Below are 25,424 nucleotides of genomic sequence, written 5' to 3' on the forward strand. Positions count from 1 at the left end.
TTCCTCTAGGGAGTTGCCTGGGCCTTTTTCTGAATGCACCTCTAGCCAAAAAACAAATAAAACAAACTCTTTCTAGGGATCTCAGGGACAGCACTTTAACAGAGGAGCAATGAAGAACAAAGCCTCCCATCTGCCACCGCTAAAGATGATCCCAGGGCAAACTGGGGAAAACAGAGCAGAAAATTAAGCCTTTGCTTGGTCTCCTCTCCCAGGCTCAGTTCTCACCAGTCCAGACCCGCAGTACACCCTGCAAAGAGGTAGGTGTGATGGAGATCAGGAGCAGAAGCAGAAGAGAGCCTGGACATTGACCTTCCCCAGGGCTGCTTTGATGCCGAGCTGTTCTATGCCTAGATAATGAACATACCCACAGCACTCCTGGGTCTGAACGCTGATATCACTCTCTCTCCTCTTGCTCCAGAAAAGCCACTGAATTGTGTTACTTGGTTTAGTTTGGAGGGAAGTGGGGAGTAGAGCAATGTGATCAGTTTACATACAGTCTTTCAAGAAAGATGAAGATAAATCGAGTGTTCAGACACAGGTTACAACTCCTCGACGAGGCTGCAGGCTTCTGGGAGGCCATGATTCTGGGGGATGGCAGAGCTGAGCAGCAGGCAGGGATGGGGCTGCGATTTTTGCATTGACTCTAACTTATACTTTTTTCTGTATCTTAGCAGTTCTGAAGTTGGGATGCATCTTATTACATATCAAAGCTTCCTTACAACCACTTCCTCTGAGAGGTAGTCATGCCACATAGTTGCCCTTGACTATTACACGCATGAATATCAAAAGCACCAGCATCAAACCCTGGAGAGTGGTATCCGCCATGTGCATGGAAATCCTGGAGTCTCTCCTAATTGGTCTGGGAGTGAGAAGGGAAAATATCCCTTCAGGAGCCCTCCCCAAAGCAGGAATCAGAAGCAGGCTGCAAAACCAGCTTCAGAACCCAGAGCCAATGCTTTTAGTTCATGCTTGGATGATAAAAGGCAAACTCATAGAAGGAGAGAGTAGGATGGTGTTTATCAAAGGCTCAGGGATGGGGGTGGATGGAGAAAAGAGAGATGTTGATTAAAATGTACAACGTTCAGCCAGGCAGAGGGTCAAAGCTTTAGTGATCTATTGTATAGCATGATGAGTATAGTTAATCATAGCATTGTATATTTCAAAATTGCTTAAAGATTGGGTTTTAAATATTCTTATCACAAAAATTCATAAGTACATAAGGTGATAGATATGTTAATTTACTTGATTTTATCATCCTACAATGTAAACACATACCAAAACATCACATTGTACCCCATTAATTTATGCAATCATTGTTTGTTAGTTAAAGATAAAATTAAAGAACAGAATTACTGTATTACCAAGACTCTTCATGGCACTCAGAATGGCATTGCCAGAGGAGTGAGGAGACCACAGGCAACAACAATTTGGGAGTCAAAAGTGAATCAGAAAAACCAGGTCAATGTTAAGAAATTTAGACTATATTAACCAATTTTCTTTTGCTTATATTTTTCTTTTTATATTCACCCAAGTACTACATTATAAAAATTTTTACCTAATTAAATGTAAAGCCCATTCAAATAAGTTAAAAATAAAATTCTAAAGAAAGAAGGATGCCGTGGTTTTCCATTGCAATGTTAGTTCTTCCCTAGTGAGACATAAAATAAAGGTGCATTTGGGATTAGCTTGAGTTAAAGGCCCCCAGTCTAATCTCCTGCTTCAATCGCAGTGCCCGGTAAAATGAACCAGTGACAGGCAGAATGCTGAGCCCCACTGAGTTTGTAGTCAAAGTCCCCACCTCGCTTTGGGGCACGTTCCTCTTCCTTCCCTCTTGAATGAAAAACTGCTTCCCTCAGACATCAAGTGCTGCTGCATTCCTGGCCCAGATCAGTTCTCAGGAAGTTTTGTTCTTTTCTTCTTTTTGGGGACAAGTGACCTAGAAGGCTCACTTTGGAGAACATGCCTTCCGGGTGGAGGGGGTGTTGTATTTTAACAGTGGGAAAGGAAGGGCCCTCCCAAGGTGGGATTTCGGGCACTGGTCGTTGGAACAGACAAGGGAGAGGGTTCTCACCCTCCACTCCTTGAAGTCTAGCCATGTGGGTGGCAGGCTGGAGCAGCCAGTGAGGACACTCAGCGCAATGTGAGCAACCGGACAAGATGGATTTGAATTTATAAAGAACCTGCCTTCCTTCCTTCATGTTCCAAGCAAATGTTCCAGGTATTTAAGCCACATGCTGGGGAGGTAAGAGATAAGCCTCATGCTGGGGAGATAGGAAGATGGGACACAAATCTAGAAACTACCCATCAACAGTAGAACAGATAAATAAATTATGGTATGTTCATAAAATAAAATATGATACAACTAAGAAGATGAATGAGCCAAAATATGTGCATGAAATGCATGAGTGTTACAGAGACAGTGTGGAGCCGAAGAATCCCGATACAAAATCAGAGTGCATGATTTTGTTTACAGGAAGAGCAAAAACTGGGGAAACTAAAGGATGTTATTTTTAAGTTGAATTGTGGTTTCCCTGGGTTGGGGGACTAAGTACTGATGAGAAAGGGGAGAAGGGACATCTGGGGTGCTGGAAGGGATTCTGTTTCTGGATCTGGAAGTTGGTTTATGAAAATACGGGTGCCTGTAGTTTACGAAACTTCATCAAGATGAACACAGGATGCATGCACCTTCTGCAGTATGGGTGCTGTCAAGAAGTTTGTTAAAAGGAAGATCCTTCCCGTGGATCATATGGGTCAAGAAAAGGAAGATCCTTCCGTTTGGGTTGCAGAGATGGGGAAGAAACCCAAACAGGCTGGCTACAGGATCTGAGGGAGGAGACTATATTAATTTTTTAGCTTCCACTTTTATCAGCCTGCTCAAAGCAACGCCCCAAACAAATTATATATTCTATGTCCCTGCAACTTCATGAAATAGGGATCTGCACATAAAAACGTATTCCCCTGAGAACTCCAGGAAATGGGTTTCACACACATCAATCAAGACTGCAAAAGGGGCTAGGCGTGGTGGCTCATACCTGTAATCCCAGCATTCGGGAGGCCAAGGCAGGCGGATCACCTGAGGCCAGGAGCTTGAGACCAGCCTGGCCATCTCTACTCAAAATACAAAAATTACCCGGGCGTGTAATTTTTGCCTATAATCCCAACTCGGGAGGCTGAGGCAGTAGAATTGCTTGAACCTGGGACACGGAAGTGGCAGTGAGCCAAGATGGCGCCACTGCACTCCAGCCTGAGCAACAGAGAAGAGACTCCATCTCAAAAAAAAAAAAAAGAAGCAAAAGGTCTCCACTTCCTTATTAAAGGAAGATTTAAAAGCATGCACGCGCACACACACACACACACACACACTCAACAACCTCTAACAGCCATAATTTGTAGCCTGGGCTGAACCACAGCACTGTTTCAGTCATTCCATCTGCCCATTTTGTGGCCTGCAAGCTCTACCCAGCCAGAATCCACCCTATGAGCCCCACTGAGCAGTAAGCAGTTATTTACTCTATCAATACTGACTGAGCACCTGCCTCCATCCAGGCCCTGTGCTAGGTGTTTAATCTGGCAGCAATCATAGGAGGCAGGGAACACGATCCCCATTTTTACAGATGAAAAAGCTGAGATTCAGGGACATCAGCGCACTTACCAAAGGTTGCAACCAGTGGCAAACAGGGGAGCTGCAGTTCACCCCATGCACCATTCCTTGCTAGAAATTGTAGCCTTGATTTTATTCCTTGCTAGAAATTGTAGCCTTGATGCAAAATTAGATAATTTTTCAGTTATCTAATATTGCATAATGAGCCACCCCAAAACAGTGGCATAAAACCGGAACAATGATTTGCTCGTGGATCTGGGGGTTAACTGGGTTCCACTGGGCAGTTCTTGCTCAGGGACTCCCATGTGTTTCCAGAGACATGCAGTGTCTGCGGCCCTCCCCAGAGATTTCTCTCTGGGAATCCAGGCATCGCCAAGCATCTCTGTCTGGTCTCCCCACATGGGGACCTCGGGGTGTCAGAACTTCTCACAAGGGGCAGAAATCTGCAAGAAACCAGCAGAAGCCTAGAAAGTCATGCAGTGTCACTTCTGCCACATTGTGTTCATCGAGGCGGCCAAAATGGCCCACCCCAGCTCAGGAGGGGACCTGGATCCTACCTCTTGATAAGAGGAGTAACAAAGAATTTGCAAATGTTTAAAACCACCACAACTGATAAGTTCGTCACAGAGGATATTGACCACGATGACTGTCTTCACATTTCCACTGTCTTCCTTCACTTCTGATGTGCACTTTAATGCCGTATTTCCTACTTCTGAGTTTGGCCATGTCACTTGCTCTGGCCTGTGGGATGTTAACCCAATGATGCATTTCCCCTCTGCCATCACCATGGGGAAAATGTGCCTGGACCATGCCACTGGTCTGAAGGGGAGTGTCTCAGTTCATTTTCTGTTGCTTATAACAGAATATCTGAAACAGGGTAATTTATAAGAAGTGAAATGTATGTCTTACAGTTCTGGAGGCTGGGAAGACAGGGATCACGTCTGGTGAAATCCTTCTTGCCAGTGGGGACTCTCTGAAGAGTCTCGAGACCGTACAGGACATTACATGGTGAGAGAGCTGAGCATGCTAGCTCAGGCCTGTCTTCCTCTGCTTTTAAAGCCACCAGTTTCACTTCTACAATAACCCATCAATTCATTAATTCATCAACCCATGAATGAGCTAATCTATTTGTAAAGAGAAGAGCTCCAATCACCTCTTAAAGGCCCCACCTCTCAATACTGCCACATTGGGGATTGAGTATCCAACACATGAAATTTGGGGGACACATTCAAACAATAGCAGGGAGGGAAAGGAGATGGGAGACTGGAGGGGCAGGGCCCAGCCAGCCTGAATTAGCAGATCCTCAGTCACACTGCAGGTCCATGAGTATAAATCAGTTAAGTTGCAGAGTTTTGAGATAGCTTGTGACTCAGTGCTTTTGTGGCTCTAAGTAATTTGGACACTGCCACTCAAAAAAGACATTGGAATCCAACTTCAGAGAAAATATTGGAAGATATGAGAAACCTTATAACTAATCATGTGTCACAGAGTTGTTCAAGATGAAGAAAATATAAACAGGAGACAATTTTAGATACTGGCCAAACTGGTCAGTGACATCTCAGAAAGTTTTTCAAGGTTCTGTGCCTATGCAACCCACCAAATGGACTTCTCCAAAGAGACTCCCACCAAAGCTATAACCAGGTCCTGCCCAGTGCTGTCTGCCTTAAACAATTCACTCATTCAGCTCATTGTGATGCTTCATTCCCAGGGCATGTTTGATGTGCATGTGTGTGCAAGTGTGTGTTGAGCTTTATGTGTTGTGTGGGTATGAAAATGGGAGAGCATCTCTAAATGATTCTTCATAATAAAGAAAAATGGAAATTCATCGTACACTGGTCAGTCATCTTGAACTCTGATACTGGCTATAAAATAAAATAAAGGGCCGGGCACGGTGGCTCAAGCCTGTAATCCCAGCACTTTGGGAGGCCGAGACGGGCGAATCACGAGGTCAGGAGATCGAGACCATCCTGGCTAACACGGTGAAACCCCGTCTCTACTAAAAATACAAAAACTAGCCGGGCGAGGTGGCGGGCGCCTGTAGTCCCAGCTACTCGGGAGGCTGAGGCAGGAGAATGGCGGGAACCCGGGAGGCGGAGCTTGCAGTGAGCTGAGATCCGGCCACTGCACTCCAGCCTGGGTGACAGAGCGAGACTCCGTCTCAAAAAAAAAAAAATAAAATAAAATAAAAAGGAGAGAAATTTTATTTTCTCTTTACTAAATATTTCTTTAAAATAAAAAGGAGAGAAATTTTATTTTCTCTTTACTAAATATTCCTTGGAAAAATTATTGCCTCTACATTCTTGGTTCATTTATTCCACCCCATTTCTTATGGGGCCTCCCCTTACCACCACCCCAATGTTATCCCCAAGAGACAATGGGAAGTAATCAATGAGAAGAGGCTGGAATCAGACATAGAGAGCTTTTAAGCTTGAAGGAATGTGAGAGGACACCTAATCCAACCCACCTGATTCCCTGAGAGGCGGGGCTTGAACCAAGAGAAGGCAAGTAGTCTCCTGGTGACAACACAGCAAGGCTAAGAACCAGCTTGAAGTAGAGCTCAGGCCTCTTTCAAGAGCTTCCCTGGAAAACTGGTGAAGCCAACCAAAGCACAGCAACCATGGCTTTGCGTCATTCAGTTTTTCTTCTCTGGATTTCAGTTCCTTCATCTCTAAAACGTATGCCCTGAACTAAATGAGTTTCAAAGCCCTGTCTAGCTCTTTGATTTTTTTTTTCTTTTTTTTTTAAAGTAATTTAAAGAGAAGGGCAGGAACACTAAATCTCTCTCAACAAGACACCTGGAACCAAGCAGACCCATTTCCAAACCTCAGCTCCACCATGACCTTGTGCTGTTATGCAAGTCACTTAACTTCTCTTCCCCTAAGTGACCCAGGAGGCAGAGAAAGTACCTACTGTGTCCACACATAATTCAAAGGCACCTAGGGATTTTTTTCCAACATAATTTGCTATATGGCAGTTATATTTATTAGAGAGATACTTTCCTGAAGACCTCATGTAAATCCCAGCTCAGTTAAGTCCAGGCCAACCTTTCCACAGTAACAACACAAAGCATGGTGGGTTTCCCTTTTACCAGCTGAGAGCAGCCCCATCTTGGACAAGTTTCAGCAAAGCTCACAGACCCGTCTATCTTAATGCCCTTGAAATGATGAGATTCCCAATTCTCTTTAATCTCTTGGTATTCTATTTCATATTTGGGTTGTAAAGTGAGACTTTATTTTTATTTTATATTAAACTATTTCAGAATCGCATAATTCGAATTTACATAAAAATAACCACAGTTATGTAGAATGATGTTTAAAAATACACATCAAACTAGTCCTTGTGGAGAAACACCCAGAACGTGATTCATCTGTCTTGCACTTGATTTACGGTTTAGCATAGTTTCACTTTTTAAATGTTTAATTACATGGGTTGGAAGTAGGAGGAAGCACCACCACCTTTCTTTTTTTTTTTTTTTTTTTTTTATTATACTTTAAGTTCTAGGGTACATGTGCATGACGTTTATATCATGTATAACTCCCCAATGCAATCCCTCCCTCCTCCCCCCTCCCCATGATAGGCCCCAGTGTGTGATGTTCCCCTTCCCGAGTCCAAGTGATCTCATTGTTCAGTTCCCACCTATGAGTGAGAACATGCGGTGTTTGCACCACCACCTTTCTAAGGCCAAAACCTCAGCAGGTTTTCACCCTCCCCATGGAAATGGAGCTAATTTCAGAAGTTGTAGTGACAAGAAATAAGATAATACATGTTAAGCCCTGAATGCCTTTGATTGTTGTCACTGAGCTCTTTCCTTTTCTTCGTTAACTTTTAAATACTGATCTGTTTTTAGGATTATAAATATCCAAGGGAAACAGAGACCATCTGGAGTCATCCCTACATTGCGGAGGTGTAGCCCAAGAACCCTTTGGAGAGGTAAGGATGGCATCACATTCTCTTATCCTCCAAACTACTTCCCATGGCACAACACCACAAGCCCACCCAAGCACACCATCCCTTATCCACATATGTGTGGCCTTGGGATAACTTTAGACTTGGAATAAAAGGTGGCACCACTGGGAAATGCAAATGGTGGCTTTCCTTCTTCCCTGGGCCGTTTCTCCCTTTGAGTCTGTTTAAGGACCTATTAGGCTGTGGCTTGGACAGACACTGAGATGAAGCCCTCAATTTCATGGATCAGGGTTTGTTCTTAGGTCCTTGTTCACTGTCCCTTCATTGATGTCATAGAGCCACCTCCATCTTGATGGTCACCATCAGGGTTTGGAGGAGTCTGGGGTTACACATTTCAAGATGGGGAGAAAACCTAAATCTTTCTGGCAACTCCAGCCTTAAGGGTGCCATTTTCCCCAACCTTCTTTTCCAGAATAAAATAGGGCCAGCATGGAGTCCACACCATAGCAGGTGGTTCCAGGTCTCAGATCATGTAAGGATGACCACCAGAGTTCTGGCTTCAGTCTACAAAGCCTGGCCCCAGTCTCCAGCCTTCTGCCACTGACCCCCTTTCTCCATCTTCACTGGTCTTGTTCTGTTCCTGGAACTCATCATGCTCTGTGAGCCACAGGGCATTTGCACATGCTGTTTCCTCTGCCTGGAACGGTCTCATCTCTGCCCTATCTCAGGGACCTCTCCCTCATTCCTCTGATCTTGTTCCTCAGGAAGTCTGTCCTAAGCCCCTACACATCTATGAAGAGTCCCTCAGCTTTCCCTCCTGAGCCCTCACTGTGTGTGTAGCTAGGCACTACACTGGGAGTTCCCTGAAGATGGGAGGTGTATTAATCCATTCTCACACTGCTAGAAAGAACTACCTGGGACTCAGTAGTTTAAAAAGGAAAGAGGTTTAATTGACTCAGTTCCGCAGGGCTGGCAAGGCCTCAGGAAACAAAACAATGGCAGAAGGGACAGCAAACACGTCCTTCTTCACATGGCGGCATGAAGGAGAAGAATGAGAGCCAAGTGAAGGGGGAAGCCCCTTATAAAACCATCAGATCTCATGAGAACTTACTCACTATCATGAAGATAGCGTGGGGGAACCCATCCCCATGATTCGGTTACCTCTCATGAGGTCCCTCCCACCACACGTGGGGATTATGGGAACTACAATTCAAGATGAGATTTGGGTGGGGACACAGCCAAACCATATCAGGAGGTGTCCATTTTGCTCAGTCTTTCATCCCTTACTCTCAGCACAGGGCCAAGAAGGTACATTAGGTAGCAGTTGCTTGGTAATTATCACAGAATGAACGAATAAAGGAATGCTCATGGGCTCAAAACATCAATGTGTTTTCCCTTTTCCTCATGCAAAGAGCAGAATTCCACAAAAAGGGGATGGCCAAAGCAGGAGGTACTGTCCCTGGACTGCCTTCCCAACTCCAGACTTCTCAAGCTCCCCAAAGACCCTTCTGAATCCCACCCCTAACCGCACTCTGGAGGCACCTCTGTAAAGGCCTGATGTTTTTATGTCATCTCAAGACTTCAGAGGAGACCCCACACCAGGCCCTGCCCACAGTAGGTTCCAGTCCTGCTTTGCAGGCCTCAGGGGGCTCCAGTGAGAAACTTGCCCAGCTGAAAAGCTATGGAGCCCCTTTGCCTAAAAACTATGCTTAGTACCTGGGGACGGGATCAGTCGTCCACAGCCTCAGCATCATGCAATATGCCCAGGTAACAAACCTGCACATCTGAATCTAAAATAAAAGTTGAATTTTTTTTTTCCAAAAAAGAAAAAACTTGCTTCAGCTTTGCTCTTTTCTTTATTGATGAGGAGAAAGAGAAAGCACAGGCTCTACTCCCTGCCAGCTGAGATCCCCACCAATACGAGCAGTTCTCCAGGAACAAGCATGAAACCCTCCAGAAAAACCCACCATTGTCCCACTTCATCTCCTCAGGCTGCAAAACAATGGCAAAGGCGCTTTGAGACAGGGCCCTTTCTGATTAGTCCTTTAAGGGAAAACCTTTCCTCAGCAGGAAATGACGTTCCAGAGGCTGCTGGACAGAAACATAGAAACAACTATAATCCTACTGCCCCTGAGTAAGCCACGCAGTCCCTCAACACAGCATGTTCCTCAGTTTCTCATGCCCCCCATCTCTGAGGCCACTCCAGGATACCCCACCAAGAGCCTGCGGGAACACCTCCCAGGGCCCCTTTCCAGCCCATTCCAGATCTCATCCTGGGCTTTGGGAGCCTTCAGCTGTTTCCAAGAGTTAACTAAACATCAATTTAATTACACTGCTGGGCTATATAAATATTATGCTCTACAAAATGATACCAAGCCGATATTTTTAGGAGGTCACAGATGTTTCTTGTGATTAGCCTAGTTACAGGTCTGGAAGAATTATTTTTTTTCCTTCAAAGAAAAGTCAGTGAGGATTCTCAGCTGTCATTTGGGGATAGTTCCCGACATGGTTAAGCGGCATGCTTGTTAATGGCACACCTGGGAGACTTCGTTTTTGTCTCCTCTGCCTTGTGGCTGTCAGTTTCCCTCTGAAACCCAGCAAGTGGGGCCCAAAGTCCAGGATCATGGAGCAGGTAAACCAGTCAACCAGACGCCAAATCCCAGCAAGGGTTGTTTATCTACCTCTGGACTTGCCCTGCCTCTTGATTCACGCCACAAACATTTATAAAGCACCAGCTGTGTGCAAGACAACACACTGTAGCTGCCACTGCAAACTTGGATAAGACACTAACTAATATTAAGTGACAAAATGAGACTTCTGTTCCCACAGGTATACAAGAGGGCTCACAGCAACACTATTTAAAATCACCCTAAACTGGAAACAATCAAATACAATGGAACACTGCTCAGCAATAAAACAAACGAACAGTAACTGTGCACACCAGTGTGGATGAATCTCAGACACTGAATTCTGAATGGAGGGCTCCAGACACAGCAGAGTGTGCACTGCATGGTCCCATTTATATAAAGCACAAAAGTAGGCAAAACTAAAGTCTATGGCATTAGAGTCAAAATAGTGGTTATCCTGGAGGCAATAGTAACAGAACGGCGTGTGAGTGAGGATTCCTGGGGTGCCAGTCACACCCTATTTCATGAACCAGATGTTGTGTTGGTTACACGGGTGTATTCCATCTGGGGAAGTTTGTGAGCTGCACACTTAGAATGTGTAGGCTTCTTCCTGTGTATGTTATTCTTCAATTTAAAAAATGTATTTAAAAATAAGTAAACAGGTCGGGTGCGGTGTCTCACACCTGTAATCCCAGCAGTTTGGGAGGCGAGGTGGGTGGCTCACCTGAGGTCAGGAGTTCGGGACCACCCTGGCCAACATGGCAAAACCCAGTCTCTACTAAAAATACAAAAATTAGCTGGGTGTGGTGGTGCACACCTGTAGTTCTTTAGAAGGCTAAGGCAGGAGAAGCTTGAACCCGGGAGGTGGAGGTGGCAGTGAGTCGAGATCATGCTACTGCACTCCAGCCTGGGTGACAGAGCAAGACTCCATCTCAAAATAAAATAAAAATAAATAAAACAATAAAGTAAATAAAAGCAACCTGCCCAATGGGGCAAGATCCAGCTCCAAGCAGTCTACTTCCAGAGTTTGAGTTCTAACTGCCGTGTCCTGGTGCCCCTTCAAATGCAAGCGCTGCTGGAGGTCGCCAGTACTCAGCACTTGCTCTGATCCTTCTCTGGACCTCATCAACAGAGTCTGCTACACCTGACTTCCAACTGCTGGAGAGCTTTCTCTCAAATGCCCAGACCCCACTCTGCTTGCATGAGAGGCAGACCAAAGAAGCCAGGGAATCAAAAACCCCTGTCCCAGGAGCAGCCCTGTATTCATGAGAGTTCTCTTAGGGGTACAAAACTATATATATATATATATTTATTTAGGAGTTTACTAAGTCTTAACTTACATGATTACAAGGTCCCACAATATGCTGTCTGCAAGCTGCAAAGCAAGGAGAGCCAGTCCGAGTCCCAAAACTGAAGAACTTGGAGTAAGATGTTTGAGGGCAGGAAGCATCCAACACGGGATAAAGATGTAGGCTGGGAGGCTAGGCCCATCTTGCCTTTTCACGTTTTTCTGTCTCCTTTATATTTGCTGGAAGCTGATTAGATTTTGCTCACCAGATTAAGAGTGGATCTGCCTTCCCCAGCCCACTGACTCAAATGGTAATCTCTTTTAGCAACACCCTCACAGACACACCCAGGATTAATTTTTTTGTATATATACTTTAAGTTCTAGGGTACATGTGCACAATGTGCAGGATTGTTACATATGTATACATGTGCCATGTTGGTGTGCTGCACCCATTAACTCGTCATTTACATTAGGTATATCTCCTCATGCTATCCCTCCCGTCTCCCCCCACCCACAACAGGCTCCAGTGTGTGATGTTCCCCTTCCTATGTCCAAGTGTTCTCATTGTTCAGTTCCCACCTATGAGTGACAACATTCGGTGTTTGATTTTCTGTTCTTGCATTAGTTTGCTAAGAATGATGGTTTCCAGCTGCATCCATGTCCCTACAAAGGACATGAACTCATCCTTTTACATGGTTGCATAGTATTCCATGGTGTATATGTGCCACATTTGCTTAATCCATTCTGTCATTGATGGACATTTGGGTTGGTTCCAAGTCTTTGCTATTGTGAATAGTGTCACAATAAACATACATATGCATGTGTCTTTATAGCAGCATGATTTATAATCCTTTGGGTATATACCCAGTAATGGGATGGCTGGGTCAAATGGTATGTCTAGTTCTAGGTCCTCAAGGAATTGCCACACTCTCTTCCATGATGGTTGAACTAGTTTACAGTCTCACCAACAGTGTAAAAGTGTTCCTATTTCCCCACATCCTCTCCAGCACCTGTTGTTTCCTGACTTTTTAATGATCGCCTTCTAACTGGTGTGAGATGGTATCTCATTGTGGTTTTGATTTGCATTTCTCTGATGGCCAGTGATGCTGAGCATTTTTTCATGTGTCTGTCGGCTGCATAAATGTCTTCTTTTGAGAAGTGTCTGTTCATATCCTTTGCCCACTTTTGGATGGGGTTGTTTTTTTCTTGTAAATTTGTTTGAGTTCTTTGTAGGTTCTGAATATTAGCCCTTTGTCAGATGAGTAGATTGCAAAAATTTTCTCCCATTCTGTAAGTTGCCTGTTCACTCTGATGGCAGTTTCTTTTGCTGTGCAGAAGCTCTTTAGTTTAATTAGATCCCAATTGTCAATTTTGGCTTTTGTTGCCATTACTTTTGGTGTTTTAGACATGAAGTCCTTGCCCATGCCTGTGTCCTGAGTGGTATTGCTTAGGTTTCCTTCTACGGTTTTTATGGTTTTAGGTCTAATATTTGAGTCTCTAATCCATCTTGAATTAATTTTTGTATAAGGTATAAGGAAGGGATCCAGTTTCAGCTTTCTACGTGTGGCTAGCCAGTTTCCCCAACACGATTTATTAAATAGGGAATCCTTTCCCCATTTCTTGTTTTTGTCAGGTTTGTCAAAGATCAGATGGTTGTAGATCTGTGGTATTATTTCTGAGGGCTCTGTTCTGTTCCATTGGTCTATATCTCTGTTTCGGTACCAGTACCATGCTGTTTTGGTTACTGTAGCCTTGTAGTATAGTTTGAAGTCAGGTAGTGTGATGCCTCCAGCTTTGTTCTTTTTGCTTAGGATTGTCTTGGCAATGTGGGTTCTGTTTTGGTTCCATATGAACTTTAAAGTAGTTTTTTCCAATTCTGTGAAGAAAGTCATTGGTAGTTTAATGGGGATGGCATTGAATCTATAAATTACCTTGGGCAGTATGGCCATTTTCATGTTATTGACTCTTCCTATCCATGAGCATGGAAAGTTCTTCCATTTGTTTGTGTCCTCTTTTATTTCATTGGGCAGTGGTTTGTAGTTCTCCTTGAAGAGGTCCTTCACATCCCTTGTAAATTGGATTCCTAGGTATTTTATTCTCTTTGAAGCAGTTGTGAATGGGAGTTCACTCATTGTTTGCTTCTCTGTCTGTTATTGGTGTATAAGAATGCTTGTGATTTTTGCACATTGATTTTGTATCCTGAGACTTTGCTGAAGCTGCTTATCAGCTTCAGGAGATTTGCGGCTGAGATGATGGGGTTTTCTGAATATGCAATCATGTCATCTGCAAACAGGGACAATTTGACTTCCTCCTTTCCTAACTGAATACCCTTTATTTCTTTCTTCTGCCTGATTGTCCTGGCCAGAACTTCCAACACTATGTTAAATAGGAGTGGTGAGAGAGGGCATCCCTGTCTTGTGCCTTTTCATGTGTCTGTTGGCTGCATAAGTTTTCAAAGGGAATGCTTCCAGTTTTTGCCCATTCAGTATGATATTGGCTGTGGATTTGTCATAAATAGCTCTTATTATTTTGAGACATGTCCCACCAATACCAAATTTATTGAGAGTTTTTAGCATGAAGGGCTGTTGAATTTTGTCAAAGGCCTTTTCTGCATCTATTGAGATAATCATGTGGATTTTGTCTTTGGTTCTGTTTATATGCTGGATTACATTTATTGATTTGCATATATTGAACCAGCCTTGCATCCCAGGGATGAAACCAACTTGATCATGGTGGATAAGCTTTTTGATGTGCTGCTGGATTCAGTTTGCCAGTATTTTACTGAGGAGTTTTGCATCAATGTTCATCAGGAATATTGATCTAAAATTCTCTTTTTTGTTGTTGTGTCTCTGCCAGGTTTTGGTATCAGGATGATGCTGGCCTCATAAAATGAGTTAGGGAAGATTCCCTCTTTTTCTATTGATTGGAATAGCTTCAGAAGGAATGGTACCAACTCCTCCTTGTACCTCTGGTAGAATTCTGCTGTGAATCCGTCTGGTCCTGGACTTTTTTGGGGGTAGGCTATTAATTATTGCTTCAATTTCAGAGCCTATTATTGATCTATTCAGGGATTCAACTTTTTCCTGGTTTAGTCTTGGGAGAGTGTATGTGTCCAGGAATTTACAGGATTAATACTTTTTATCCCTCAATCCAATCAAGTTGACACTCAGTATTTACCATCACAAGCACTCAACCAAAGACTGATGGGATTTAGTTTAAAAATTCTGCAACTCCCTCTTTGCTTGGACTGGATAACACTGAGTGGTGTTCTACCCTATCTCCCTGAACTGCTCTGTGGGTTTGAGCCCCTCAACAATGACATGCTCAATATTATGCCCTGTATCACCTTCCTTTCCCTCCCTGTCCCACTGCCCCACTCCCCAAGGGGTATTTCCTGGAATCACCTCACAAATCCACAGCTGGCAGTTGCATATTTGCCCCAGGGCCTGCCACTGGAGCGTGAGGTTCAGGAAGCCCCTTCTCAGAGAGGCCTTCGCTGGCCACCCAGGTCCCTTTAGCCACATTCTCTTCCTTTCTTAAGTGTCTTCTCTGGTTATTTGTTTGCTGTCTATTGCTTGTTTCCCCACAACCCACCCACAACCCTCATCTGGAAAGACAAGCTGCAGGAGAAGAGAAACCTCAGCTTGCTTGCCACCAGCTCCTCAAACCAGGAGTGATTTCCAGAATGTTTCATAACCATATGGCAACAGAAAAAAATTCATCAGAATGGGTCACTGAAAAACCGGAATGGTGTTTGACCAGTCGGAACCAATCCTGGCCTCATATATCCCAGCTTACTATCAGCCCTGCCAAAAGTAATTAACTCCTAAAACATCATGAGTGCTCAAAAAATATTTTTTAGACAAATAGATTAATTGATCAGTCAGTCAGTGAACAGATGAAACTAGCAATTCACGACTAAAAATCCAAGATGTTCCCTAACTTAAAACCTCCTGAATAAAAACCTTGCCCTCTTTGGTGGTGCTGTCCTGGATCTTGTGCCAAAACACACGTGAACAGATCCACCCATGGGAGCTGATACAGTCCTACTTCCCTGTTTCTTGTTTGGAGAATGGAAAAAATCACCTGCAAAATCGTGAGGTCCCTAAGAGTTGCCCTAGGATCCAGAATCTCAGTCTGGTCTCTATGCAGCCAGGCTCACCTCACTGAGACTCCCACAGGGGCCATGAGCCATTTGCTCCATCCTTCCTAGGGCACAGTGTGCATCTAACTCTGTTCAGAGACAAAAGAGGTGGGATCTCTGGGGGAGCTCTTTTAGCCCAACCTCTGCCAGTAACCCCTTCTAGTAGCCTTGCCTAGATGTGCCTTTAATCTCTGAATCTCAGATTCCTGCTGTCAGGATTATCTTCCAGTGGTCATCTCCTTGGGTGGAGGGAAAGGGCTCCATTCACCATTGCATCCCAATGCTTAGCACAGAGCCTGGCACATAGAAGATGCACAATCAACAGCTAAATGAATGAACTGTTCAACCAATGAAATGATAACATTTCAATTCTAGATGGCATTAGGTTCTTATGGTGCCCGGGTCTTGTGCTCAATGAGAGCTTCCCATGTATCATCCACTGACTCAGTGATGCAGGTCCCTTGGAAGGTGTGAAGCAGGTTGCAAACAGAGAATGAAGGGCTACTTTCCAAGGATGTCCAGCATATAAGCTGACACACTCTCACCTCCGAGCTGTCCCTGGAAGGAGCCCTTCACTTCAGCACCAGGTGTCCATGGTCATCACCCGGGCCTGATTTCCCTCCTCCCACCCTTTGGCAGAGAAACAGAAAGATAGGTAAGTGTTGGTTTTATGGGTTTTATTAACACCTACAGAAAACCAGCGAGGGGTCGGGGGTTGACAGTTTCCCAGAAAAGAGTTTCCTTAACCTCTAACAGAAAAGTGATACAAATCCTCCATCAGAGTAGGTTTTCTGTCTCCTTCAGGCAATGAACAGAATATTCCTGGTTGTAGATAAACTCAAGATTCTTGTTAGGAGACCTAGGACCCCACTGTGAGCCTTCCACTCTCCTATCCCAATTTCTGATGGTGGCAGAAAGAACTAATTTTGTAGTTCTCCCTGTTGAGTCCCAATTTAGAGCTAGGACTCTGTCCCAAATCAGGCAATTCTTAGGGTCCCAGAGGGAAAGAACCTCATGCCTGTCACGGTCTGGGGCCCCTCACATCATAGCACTCTCTGCCGGGCCATGGGCAGATAGAAGCCCGCAAGGACAGGGGAGTCAGAAGAAGCGATGGGCTCAGGCACTCCGACCCCCACCTTCTCCTGTCCTGTCAGTATCCCAGCTTAGCTCCTGGCTCCTGGAATACTGAAGACTGGCAGGACTGCTTGCTCACACAATGAGGAGGAATAAATCCTGCCTCCAAGGAAGAGGGGTTCATGTTGCATCCTTCAAGTGTAAAGTTGCCCCTTGTGAGATTTTTCCTACAGAGCATGGCCAAATGTGAGAAAAGTTTCAGTTGGGCAAGTCAAGTCAACCACTTACTCTTCAGGAGGGCATTACTTGAAGGAGAGATCTATGTTCGAAACACAGGATGGGGAATCACACCTGGGGTTGGCTTCCATCCCTGTGAAAAGCTAAAAAACCACAAAGGGAGGTAGGACATGTACAACATGTACAGTGATGCTTGTGTGCACATATCTGCAAGAAAACACAAGAAGCTGGTAGCTGTACATGCCTTTGGGGAAGAAAATTGGGGAAAGCGGTCAGGAGAAGTATGAAGAACTGATTTTTCTCTGTATACCCTTTTCTATTATTTTGATTTTTTTCCACGTGCATTTTTTTCTAATTTCAGGCTTTTGTCTATTCATTCAACAAACATTTTGAGAATCTAGTGTAGGTGCCAGGGATTGAGAGAATGAAACAAAGTGAAAACAGGCAACAGGCAAGGGTCCTGACTGATCTCTGCCCTCAAGACTCACAGGTCCTGAGAGGTCAGAGGGAGCCATGTCACCTGTCATCCAAACTGTGCCTCTTCTGAAGAAGGAGATTTCACTAACTGAGCATCAAGACTGCAGGGCAAACTGGGAATGTCTTAGACAAGCCAGGGCATTTGTGTGGTCCAAATAGAACCACACCCATACACAGGCAGAACACAGAGCTGGGAAAAGGAGGAGTATACAAATTGTGGGAGAGAAAGACAACAGCTCAATCAAGGCAGTTTCCTGGAGGACGACCTTGAGGACATGCATGGAATGTAGATGGTGGAGGTGGGGGAGTTGGTAGGATTGTGGCCTCCAAGAAAATCCTACACCTCAGTCTTCAGGACTGTGGCTAGGGTAAGATGTCACACCCATGAATACATTACTTGTCTTAGTGTGGCTCTATCACAAAGTATCATAGACAGGTGGTTTAAACAACCGACTTTTATTTCTCCTCATAGGAAGCTGGCAAGTCCAAGATCAGGGTGCCGGTCTGGTGAAGGCCCTCTTCCTGGTGTACAGAGAGCCACCTACTTGCTACATCCTCATATGGCAAAGAGAGTAAGAAAGCAGGGAGGGGATGGAGAGAGAGAAGAGAGAGAGAACGAGCACTCTGGTCTCTTCCTCTTGTAAAAACACTGATATGGTTTGGTTCTGTGTCCTCACCAAATCTCATGTCAAACTGGAATCCCCAGTGTTGGAGGTGGGGCCAGGTGGGAGGTGATTGGGTCATGGGAGTGGCTCCTTCATGAATGGCTTAGCGCCATCCCCTTGGTGCTGTTCTTTTGATGGGGTTCTCACAATATCTGGTTGTTTTAAAGTGTGTAAAACCTCCCCTGCCCAAGTCTTGCTCCTTCTTTGGCCATGTGAAGTGCTACTCCCTCTTTACCTTCTGCCGTGATTGTAAGTTTCCTGAGACCTCCTCAGAAGCGGAGCAGATGCCAGCGTCATGCTTCCTAGACAGCCTGCAGAACCATAAGCCAATTAAACCTCTTTCTTTATAAATTACCCAGTCTCAGGTGTTTCATATAGCAATGTGACAACAGACTAATATAGACGCTAATCTTGTCATGGAATAATCACTTTTGTGACTTCATCTAACCCAAATTACTTCCCAAAGGTGCCACCTCCAAATATCATCACATTGGGGTTCAAGGCTTTGACATATGAATCTGGGGTGACACATTCACTCCACAGCATTACCTTACATGGCAGAAGGAATTTTGCAGACAAAATTAAGGTTACTAATTCATTCATGTTAAAATAGGGAGCTTACCATGAATTATCTGAGTGGCCCAGTATAATCACATGAGTCCTTTCATGAAGAGGCAGAAGATGAAGACAGAAGAATTCAAAGAGATTCAAAGCCTGAGAAAGGCTCCACACACCGTTGCTGGCTTTGCAGATGGAGGAGCCATGTGGCCAGCCTCAAGTTGCTGAGAGCATTCTCGACGGATAGTAAACAGTCCTATCACCACAAGAAGGTGAATTCTGCTACAACCTGAATGATCTTGGAGAAGATTCTCCCTTCAAGCCCCCAGAGAAGAACCCAGAGTGGCCAACACCTAGAGGTCAACCATGGGAGCTGAGACTACAGCCCAGACTGCCTGGAATTCTGGCTTCCGGAAGCTGCGAGTTAATGAATGGGTGTTGTTTCAAGCCACTTAATGTGTGGTAACCTGTTACACAGCCATAGAACACTGACAGGTGAAGAGTAAGACCATGTATGGTAGGAAGCCTTGGTCATGAGCCCAAATACCCACAGGGGCCCTTCAAGACTGGCCCAGCCCAAGGAAACTGCAGCCACCAACTCTCAGCCTCAGAGCCAGGGAGGCCAAGCGAGGAGGAGTGGGGCCTGGGTCTGTCTGGAAAGCCCACTCGCTCCACACCCGCAGCTGTTGCCTGGCAGGAATACAGGTTCAGTGTATCCAGATGACCCAATTTTTAAAGAGAATACAGAAATCCAATTTTTTATATACATTGTCCTAATTCAAACTTTACTAACACTGTGTTGGTCCACCTTGTATAGACCAAACAAAACACAGATGTATGTTTTGAGACACATGTGACCTTCCAGAGCACCAGTCGAGTAGAGGAGAAAAAGCAGGAAAGTCCCTAGAGGCAGTGGGGAGCCAGTCTGAGTGCCTGCCCCTTCCTCTCAGCCAGTGGAGAAGGGACTCACATGCATGGGAAGCCGACTTCCAGCCAGGGGCTCTGTTGGGCCGCCCAAGTGAGGGCTCCCCAGCAATCCACTGTCAAGAGGGCTCCTAGTCCCATTTACAGATGAAGAAGCTTGGGCAAGAGGCGGTTCAGTACCCACCTGTGGTCAGACAGGTGTAAAATGGTGATGCTGGGCTCAAAATTCCGCTTCTGATTCCAGAATCTGAGTCCTTCCAGCAGCTTCACGTGGCATCCAGCATCGAGCGTTTTCTTGAGATTGAAAGGGGTTTGCGGTCACGTTTCTGAGGCCTGGGCTTCCCACTCCTCACTTGTTGACCACCTTTCCCTACTCCAGGCTCCTGCACCTCCATCTCTCCAGCCCCTGCCCCATGGCTGCCCTTCCCCACAGCCCTTCCTCACCCTCTGCATCCCAGCCTCTCCGATTCCATTCTCACTGCCTGCTTGTAGCTCAGGCTCTCACTTTCCCAGTTCCAAATTCTTGAGAAAGGAATTGAGTTAGTTCAGGTCACTTTTTTTGTCCCAAGTCAGAATAGGTCATAGGTCAGATGCCAGCCCAGGCATGAGCCTGCGTAACCCCTCTGCCCACTCTCCTGTCTCTAAGCAACCTCCATCTCAGGACCAAACAGCAGAGGCTACGATTAACACATGGTATGAGCAAGACTCTCAGGTAGTAGGGGCTTAGGTGAGCCATTTCTCTTAAAAAGGAATGTGGCACGGCCGGGCACGACGGCTCAAGCCTGTAATCCCAGCACTTTGGGAAGCTGAGGCGGGAGGATCACCTGAGGTCAGGAGTTCAAGACCAGCTTGGCCAACATGGTGAAACCGCATCTCTACTAAAAATACAAAAATTAGCTGAGTTTGGTGGCAGGCGCCTGTAATCCCAGTTACTAGGGAGGCTGAAGCAGGAGAATTGCTTGAACCTGGGAGGCGGAGGTTGCAGCGAGCAGAGGTCATGACATTGCGCTCCAGCCTGGGGCACAAGAGTGAGACTTTGTCACAAAAAACAAAAGAAGAAGAGAAAACGAATGTGGCACAATGGCACCCCAAACACCTGCCAGCCCCATGTCTGACCCTCAAACATGGTTGAATGGGAGAGGCCTGGGCCGGTGGAGCTGAGTGCTCACAACAGAGCTCAGAATCCACTGGAAGCCTCTGAGACATTCACAGGCTGGGGGCACTGACAGGAACAAGAGGCAGATCACCCCTTTAATGACGCACGTGAGAGAAGCCAGGATGTGCACTAAGTCCATGCTCATCCCCTTAGCAATGTCTAACCCTGGAGTAAAGCACTCTCAGGAAAAATGGTCTCTTCCTTTCCCACAGAGAGGATGATATTTGGTAAGCAACAAGTTCTCACTCTGCCTTTGTCTAATATGAAATGGAGGAAGGCCTCTGCAGAACTATCCAAATCAGTCAGGAGCTGAACACTAGACCAAGAAGAGGTGAGAGGGCTCATCTTGCTGAGAGAAGGGGATCTTCTGATCAGAAGGATCAGAAGGATCCTCCTGAGTTGAGGATCCTGCCTCTTCAGGAACATAGCCTCACAAAAGCCTTATTTCTAAGGGAGGGTGGCAGGTTCTTAAAAACAACGCAATTAGCTTATATGACACATAATAAACTGCATGTGTTTATATGCAGTGCACAAGGTGATGCTTTGACCTGGGAAAACATCACCACAATTAAGATAATGAATATACCCACTACCCCCAAGTTTCCTCATGACATTTGTCATAATCCTTCCCCATTTCCCCATGCTCTTGTCTCTTGGCCACCACTAATCTTTTTTTTTTTCTGTCACTACAGTTTACATTGTCTAGTATTTAATATAAATCGAATCATATAGTACGTGCTCAGTCTTCTCTAGCTTCTTTCACTCAGCGTAATTATTTTGTCATTTATCAACATTGTTGTTTGTGTGTATGCCAATCATTTCTTCCTTTTCATGGTTAAGTAATATTCCATGGTATGACGCCACACAATTTGTCCACCCATTCACCTGTTGATGAGCATGTGGCTTGTTTCCAGTTTAGGACTACTCCCAACACAGCTGCCATGAACAGTCACATGCATGCAAGTGTTTATTTTATGCTTGTACATATGCTTTCTTATCTCTTGACAAGATACCCAAGAACAGAATGGCGGGATCATTTGGTAGGCGTGTATTTGAGCATGGCAGTTGTGATGAAACTTCCACCCAGGTTTCAGAGCGTCCACACTGTGTATATTTAGCCCACAAGTTAAAAGTACACACAAACCATATGTGAGCCAAGAACACACACACACTCACCCACAATGAGTTACATCAGCTACATCGGACTTCATTCTGTTCTCCCAGACAACATGTGAAGGGAGCTTCCAGAAGGGAAATCTCCCAGGCTGCCCTCTGATTTTGTAAACTGTTCAACACACAAGCTCCTGACAGCATAGATACTTTAGAGATGGCTCACAGAGGACTGTGGAATCTGGCTCTGGGAGATCCTTTAACTAACGGCACCATCTCATTGGCCTAGAATAGAATACTTAGAGTCAATACTGAGAGCTTTGGCATGAAGTGAAGCAGAGCTGGAATTCTCTAAGGGTGGTGCCATCAGCGTCACCTGGGAACTTGTTAGAAATGTGCATTCTCTCCAGCCTAGATCTCCTGAGTAGCTCTGAGATGGAGCCCATCAATCCAGACTTTAACCAACCTTCCAGGTGATTCTGATGCATGCTCCAGTTAAGAACCACTGGCCTAGAACACCTCCCAAGCCCTTCAAGTCTCCTGGAATTGAAACCATCAGAAGTTATAATACACCAAGAGCACCATCCCCTCTATTGCCTGGGTTCCACCCACAGACCTGTGGTGCCCAATTTGCTTAGCTCCCCTCAATCTCATAGTAAAGTTTCCTCATGGAATTAAGTTACCATGCGGAATGCACACCTGCGCAACGATGGTTATCACTTCTTTCCCCAAAACATCAAACTTTTTTTAAAAAAGGGAAAATGTCTCAAGAACAGCATCATTGGAGCATTTAATTCCAATGATCGTAATCAGCCATTTCTCTACATGTGGCTCTCACCCTGGCATAAATGGAGCATAAAGGGTATAAATGAAGCTCAAAAAAATAAAAATAAAAAAAGAAAGAAAGAAAAAGACAAAGATTCTAATTGATGCACTGCAACACTTTTTACTACTTCAAAACCCTCCCTGAAAATTTACCCATCCGCAGGAAAATCAATTAAACTTGAATAGGAAGAATTTGAGTAACAATATTGGATACTTTTTACTTTAATCTTCAGATTAAGCATGATTTCCACTCGACATTATCATCGAAGAGAGGTTCTTCCTTGGTATTTTTGCATGCTTAAAATTTAGCCCAGTCTTTGAAAACCCTTTCCAGCTTCTGGCTAAGCAGAACCTTGCCGCTCACTTTGAACTTGCCAGCAAGGAAAGCCTTCTGTGGGTTCATTTTGCCCAAAGCCAGCTTCATAAAGACGGGCTCCGGGATTGTAAAGACAGTGTCTGCTGGGAGCCTGGCAGGTCCCAGATACATGTCCCCAGAACCATTCTTCAGATCAATGATCCACTGCAGAATGATCTTCCCATCTTTGGTGATGTCCAGCTGAAAGATGGCATTGACTTTCTTGACCAATTGAGCTCCCACTTCCATGATGTGAAGCCTAATGTCCTCAAACACCGAGAAGCTCTCGAGTTCTGACAGCTCTAGAGGATGTGGCATGGCAGGTTCTGGAACTGAACCCAGAACCTCGAATTGGCCAGCCAGAGGTCCATCCTCTGCTTTGATCTTGGGTTGATGGCCACTTCTCTTCCACATCTTCCTGTGCTAGTCCCCGGACCTTGCCATCTGGTCTGTGAGCAGCTGTGACCAGATTAATACCCACAGGTCAGATTGTGACGTCAAAGGTAAGGCCAAGTGGGGACTGAAGCTGGTGTGTGTGCTGGCGTCTTATTGGCCAAACAAATGCTAATGTGTGACATCAGAAAAGGGCTCAGATAGGCCATTGTGAGGCAGATCCACACACACACCCCTCCCAAACCAATCAGGGATGTTGGTCCTGCAAGCCCAAAAGGTCTGCCCCCTGCAATGGGGATAAGGGAAACTGGCCCCAGAAGCTGCTTTAGTGACATGAACTCTGTCTTTCCAATGCAGATATCTCCTCGGTGAAACCCTAAGTGAGACAGAAGTTATTCTTATTCCTCTAAAAGGGGGTAATACTTAAGTCCCATTAAATGGGTAATACTTAAGGTAATACTACAGATCCTGACACTGAATTTGGCTTTATCTGGCTGCTGGTAGAAAGGGAAATGCTTTTAGGCCAGAGTAATCAATTGGAGAAGGAATCAGCCCAGGGGCCTGCATCAGAAACTTTCCAGAAGCACAATGAGACACACACACACAGAGTAAACGTCCCTAAGATCAGAAGATGCTGCCAGTCTCCTCTGATAATTGCACATAATAGTATAGCCCTTACGCTGGGCCAAGGTGCAGAGTTCTAAGTACTGCACATGTATTAACACATTTAACTCTCATTACAACCCCCATGATAGGTAACTTTTTTTTTTTTTTTTTGAGACAAGGTCTCGCTCGGTCACCCAGGCTGGATTACAGTGGTGCGATCTCTGCTCACTGCAGCCTCCGCCTCCTGGGCTCATTAGATCCTCCCACCTCAGTCTCCCAAGTAGCTGGGAATACAGGCGTGTGCCACCACACCTGGCTAATTTTTGTACTTTTTGTAGAAACGGGGTTTCACCATGTTGCCCAGGTTGCTCTCAAACTCCTGGGCTAAAGTGATCCACCTGCCTCGGCCTCCCAGATGGTATTATTTTTATCCCCATTTTACAAATAAGGAAACTGAGGAGAGAAATGAAGTAACTTGCCCAATGTCATACAGTTAGCAAGTAGTGTAGCCAGATTTGAAGAAAGGCAGAATGACTCCAAAGTCCACCTGTTTATTTCTTTACCTTTTATTCTGAAATAATTTCAGCCTTATAAAAAGTTTGCAAAAATAGTACCTGTTTAACCTGCTCCCAGCTTTCCCAAAAACTAGTATCTTCTATAACCACAATATAGTGATCTAATCTGAGAAATTCACATTGGTTCACGACTGCTAACTAATCTACAGACCGTATGAGGCCGTATCCATCTGGTTTCAGGTCTCCCTAGTGCCTTGCAGTCCGGGACAGCTCTTCGGTCTTTGTTTATCGTTACCTTGCCACTTGAATACTGGCCAGTTATTCTCCAAAATGTCCCTTCTTTGAAGACTGCCTGATGCTTTCTCCTGGTTAGGTGGAGGTTATGCCTTTGGGACAAGAATACCACAGAGGTGACCTGTGCTCTTCCCACTGTGCCATAGCAGAGGTTCATGATGTTACGTATCTTTTCTGCCAATATTGTCCTTGATCACTTGGTTAAAGCGGCTCCTTCAGGCTTCTGTATTGCAGAGATGCTGTTTTTCCCTCTGTGATTAGCATCTTTGGGGGAGGTACCTCGAGACCTTGCAAATGACCTGTTTTGCATCATCCTCTGGCCCACTTCTGTCGCATCCATCCATGGCCCACCCCTGTGGCAATCAGTGTGATGTAGGCCTAGCAGTCATTTTCTATGCTTCTTACTCCCTTGAGGTTTAATAACTGGAATTCTGCTCTAAGGAAAAACACCCTCTTCTCTCCCATTTCTTTATTTGTTCAATGATTTATTTATCTCAGCATGAATTTGTGGGTATTTGTTTATTCTGCGGGTCCTAATCTATTATTATCATTGTTTATTTTCTTGCTAAATTGTCTCAGATTTGGCCATAGGGAGCTTCATCAAGTTGGAGCCCGTACCCTTTCCTACACCAAACTGCTCCTATGTGTAAGCAAAGCTCCATTATATGG

The 25,424-nt window shown here is 45.0% G+C and overlaps 1 protein-coding gene across 1 annotated transcript; it reads right to left on the minus strand.

Annotated features, from left to right (window-relative positions):
* Positions 1-22,784: 22,784 nt before the first annotated feature.
* SCP2D1 (SCP2 sterol binding domain containing 1) lies at positions 22,785-23,445 on the minus strand. Its single transcript, XM_033185493.1, has one exon. The coding sequence runs from the start codon at positions 23,359-23,361 to the stop codon at positions 22,891-22,893; it is 471 nt and encodes a 156-aa protein (XP_033041384.1). The 5' UTR covers positions 23,362-23,445; the 3' UTR covers positions 22,785-22,890.
* Between the last annotated feature and the right edge of the window lie 1,979 nt (positions 23,446-25,424).

This window comes from Trachypithecus francoisi, unplaced genomic scaffold (genome assembly GCF_009764315.1).
Source record: "Trachypithecus francoisi isolate TF-2019V2 unplaced genomic scaffold, Tfra_2.0 Lachesis_group21, whole genome shotgun sequence".
In the NCBI taxonomy this organism is placed as follows: Eukaryota; Metazoa; Chordata; class Mammalia; order Primates; family Cercopithecidae; genus Trachypithecus; species Trachypithecus francoisi.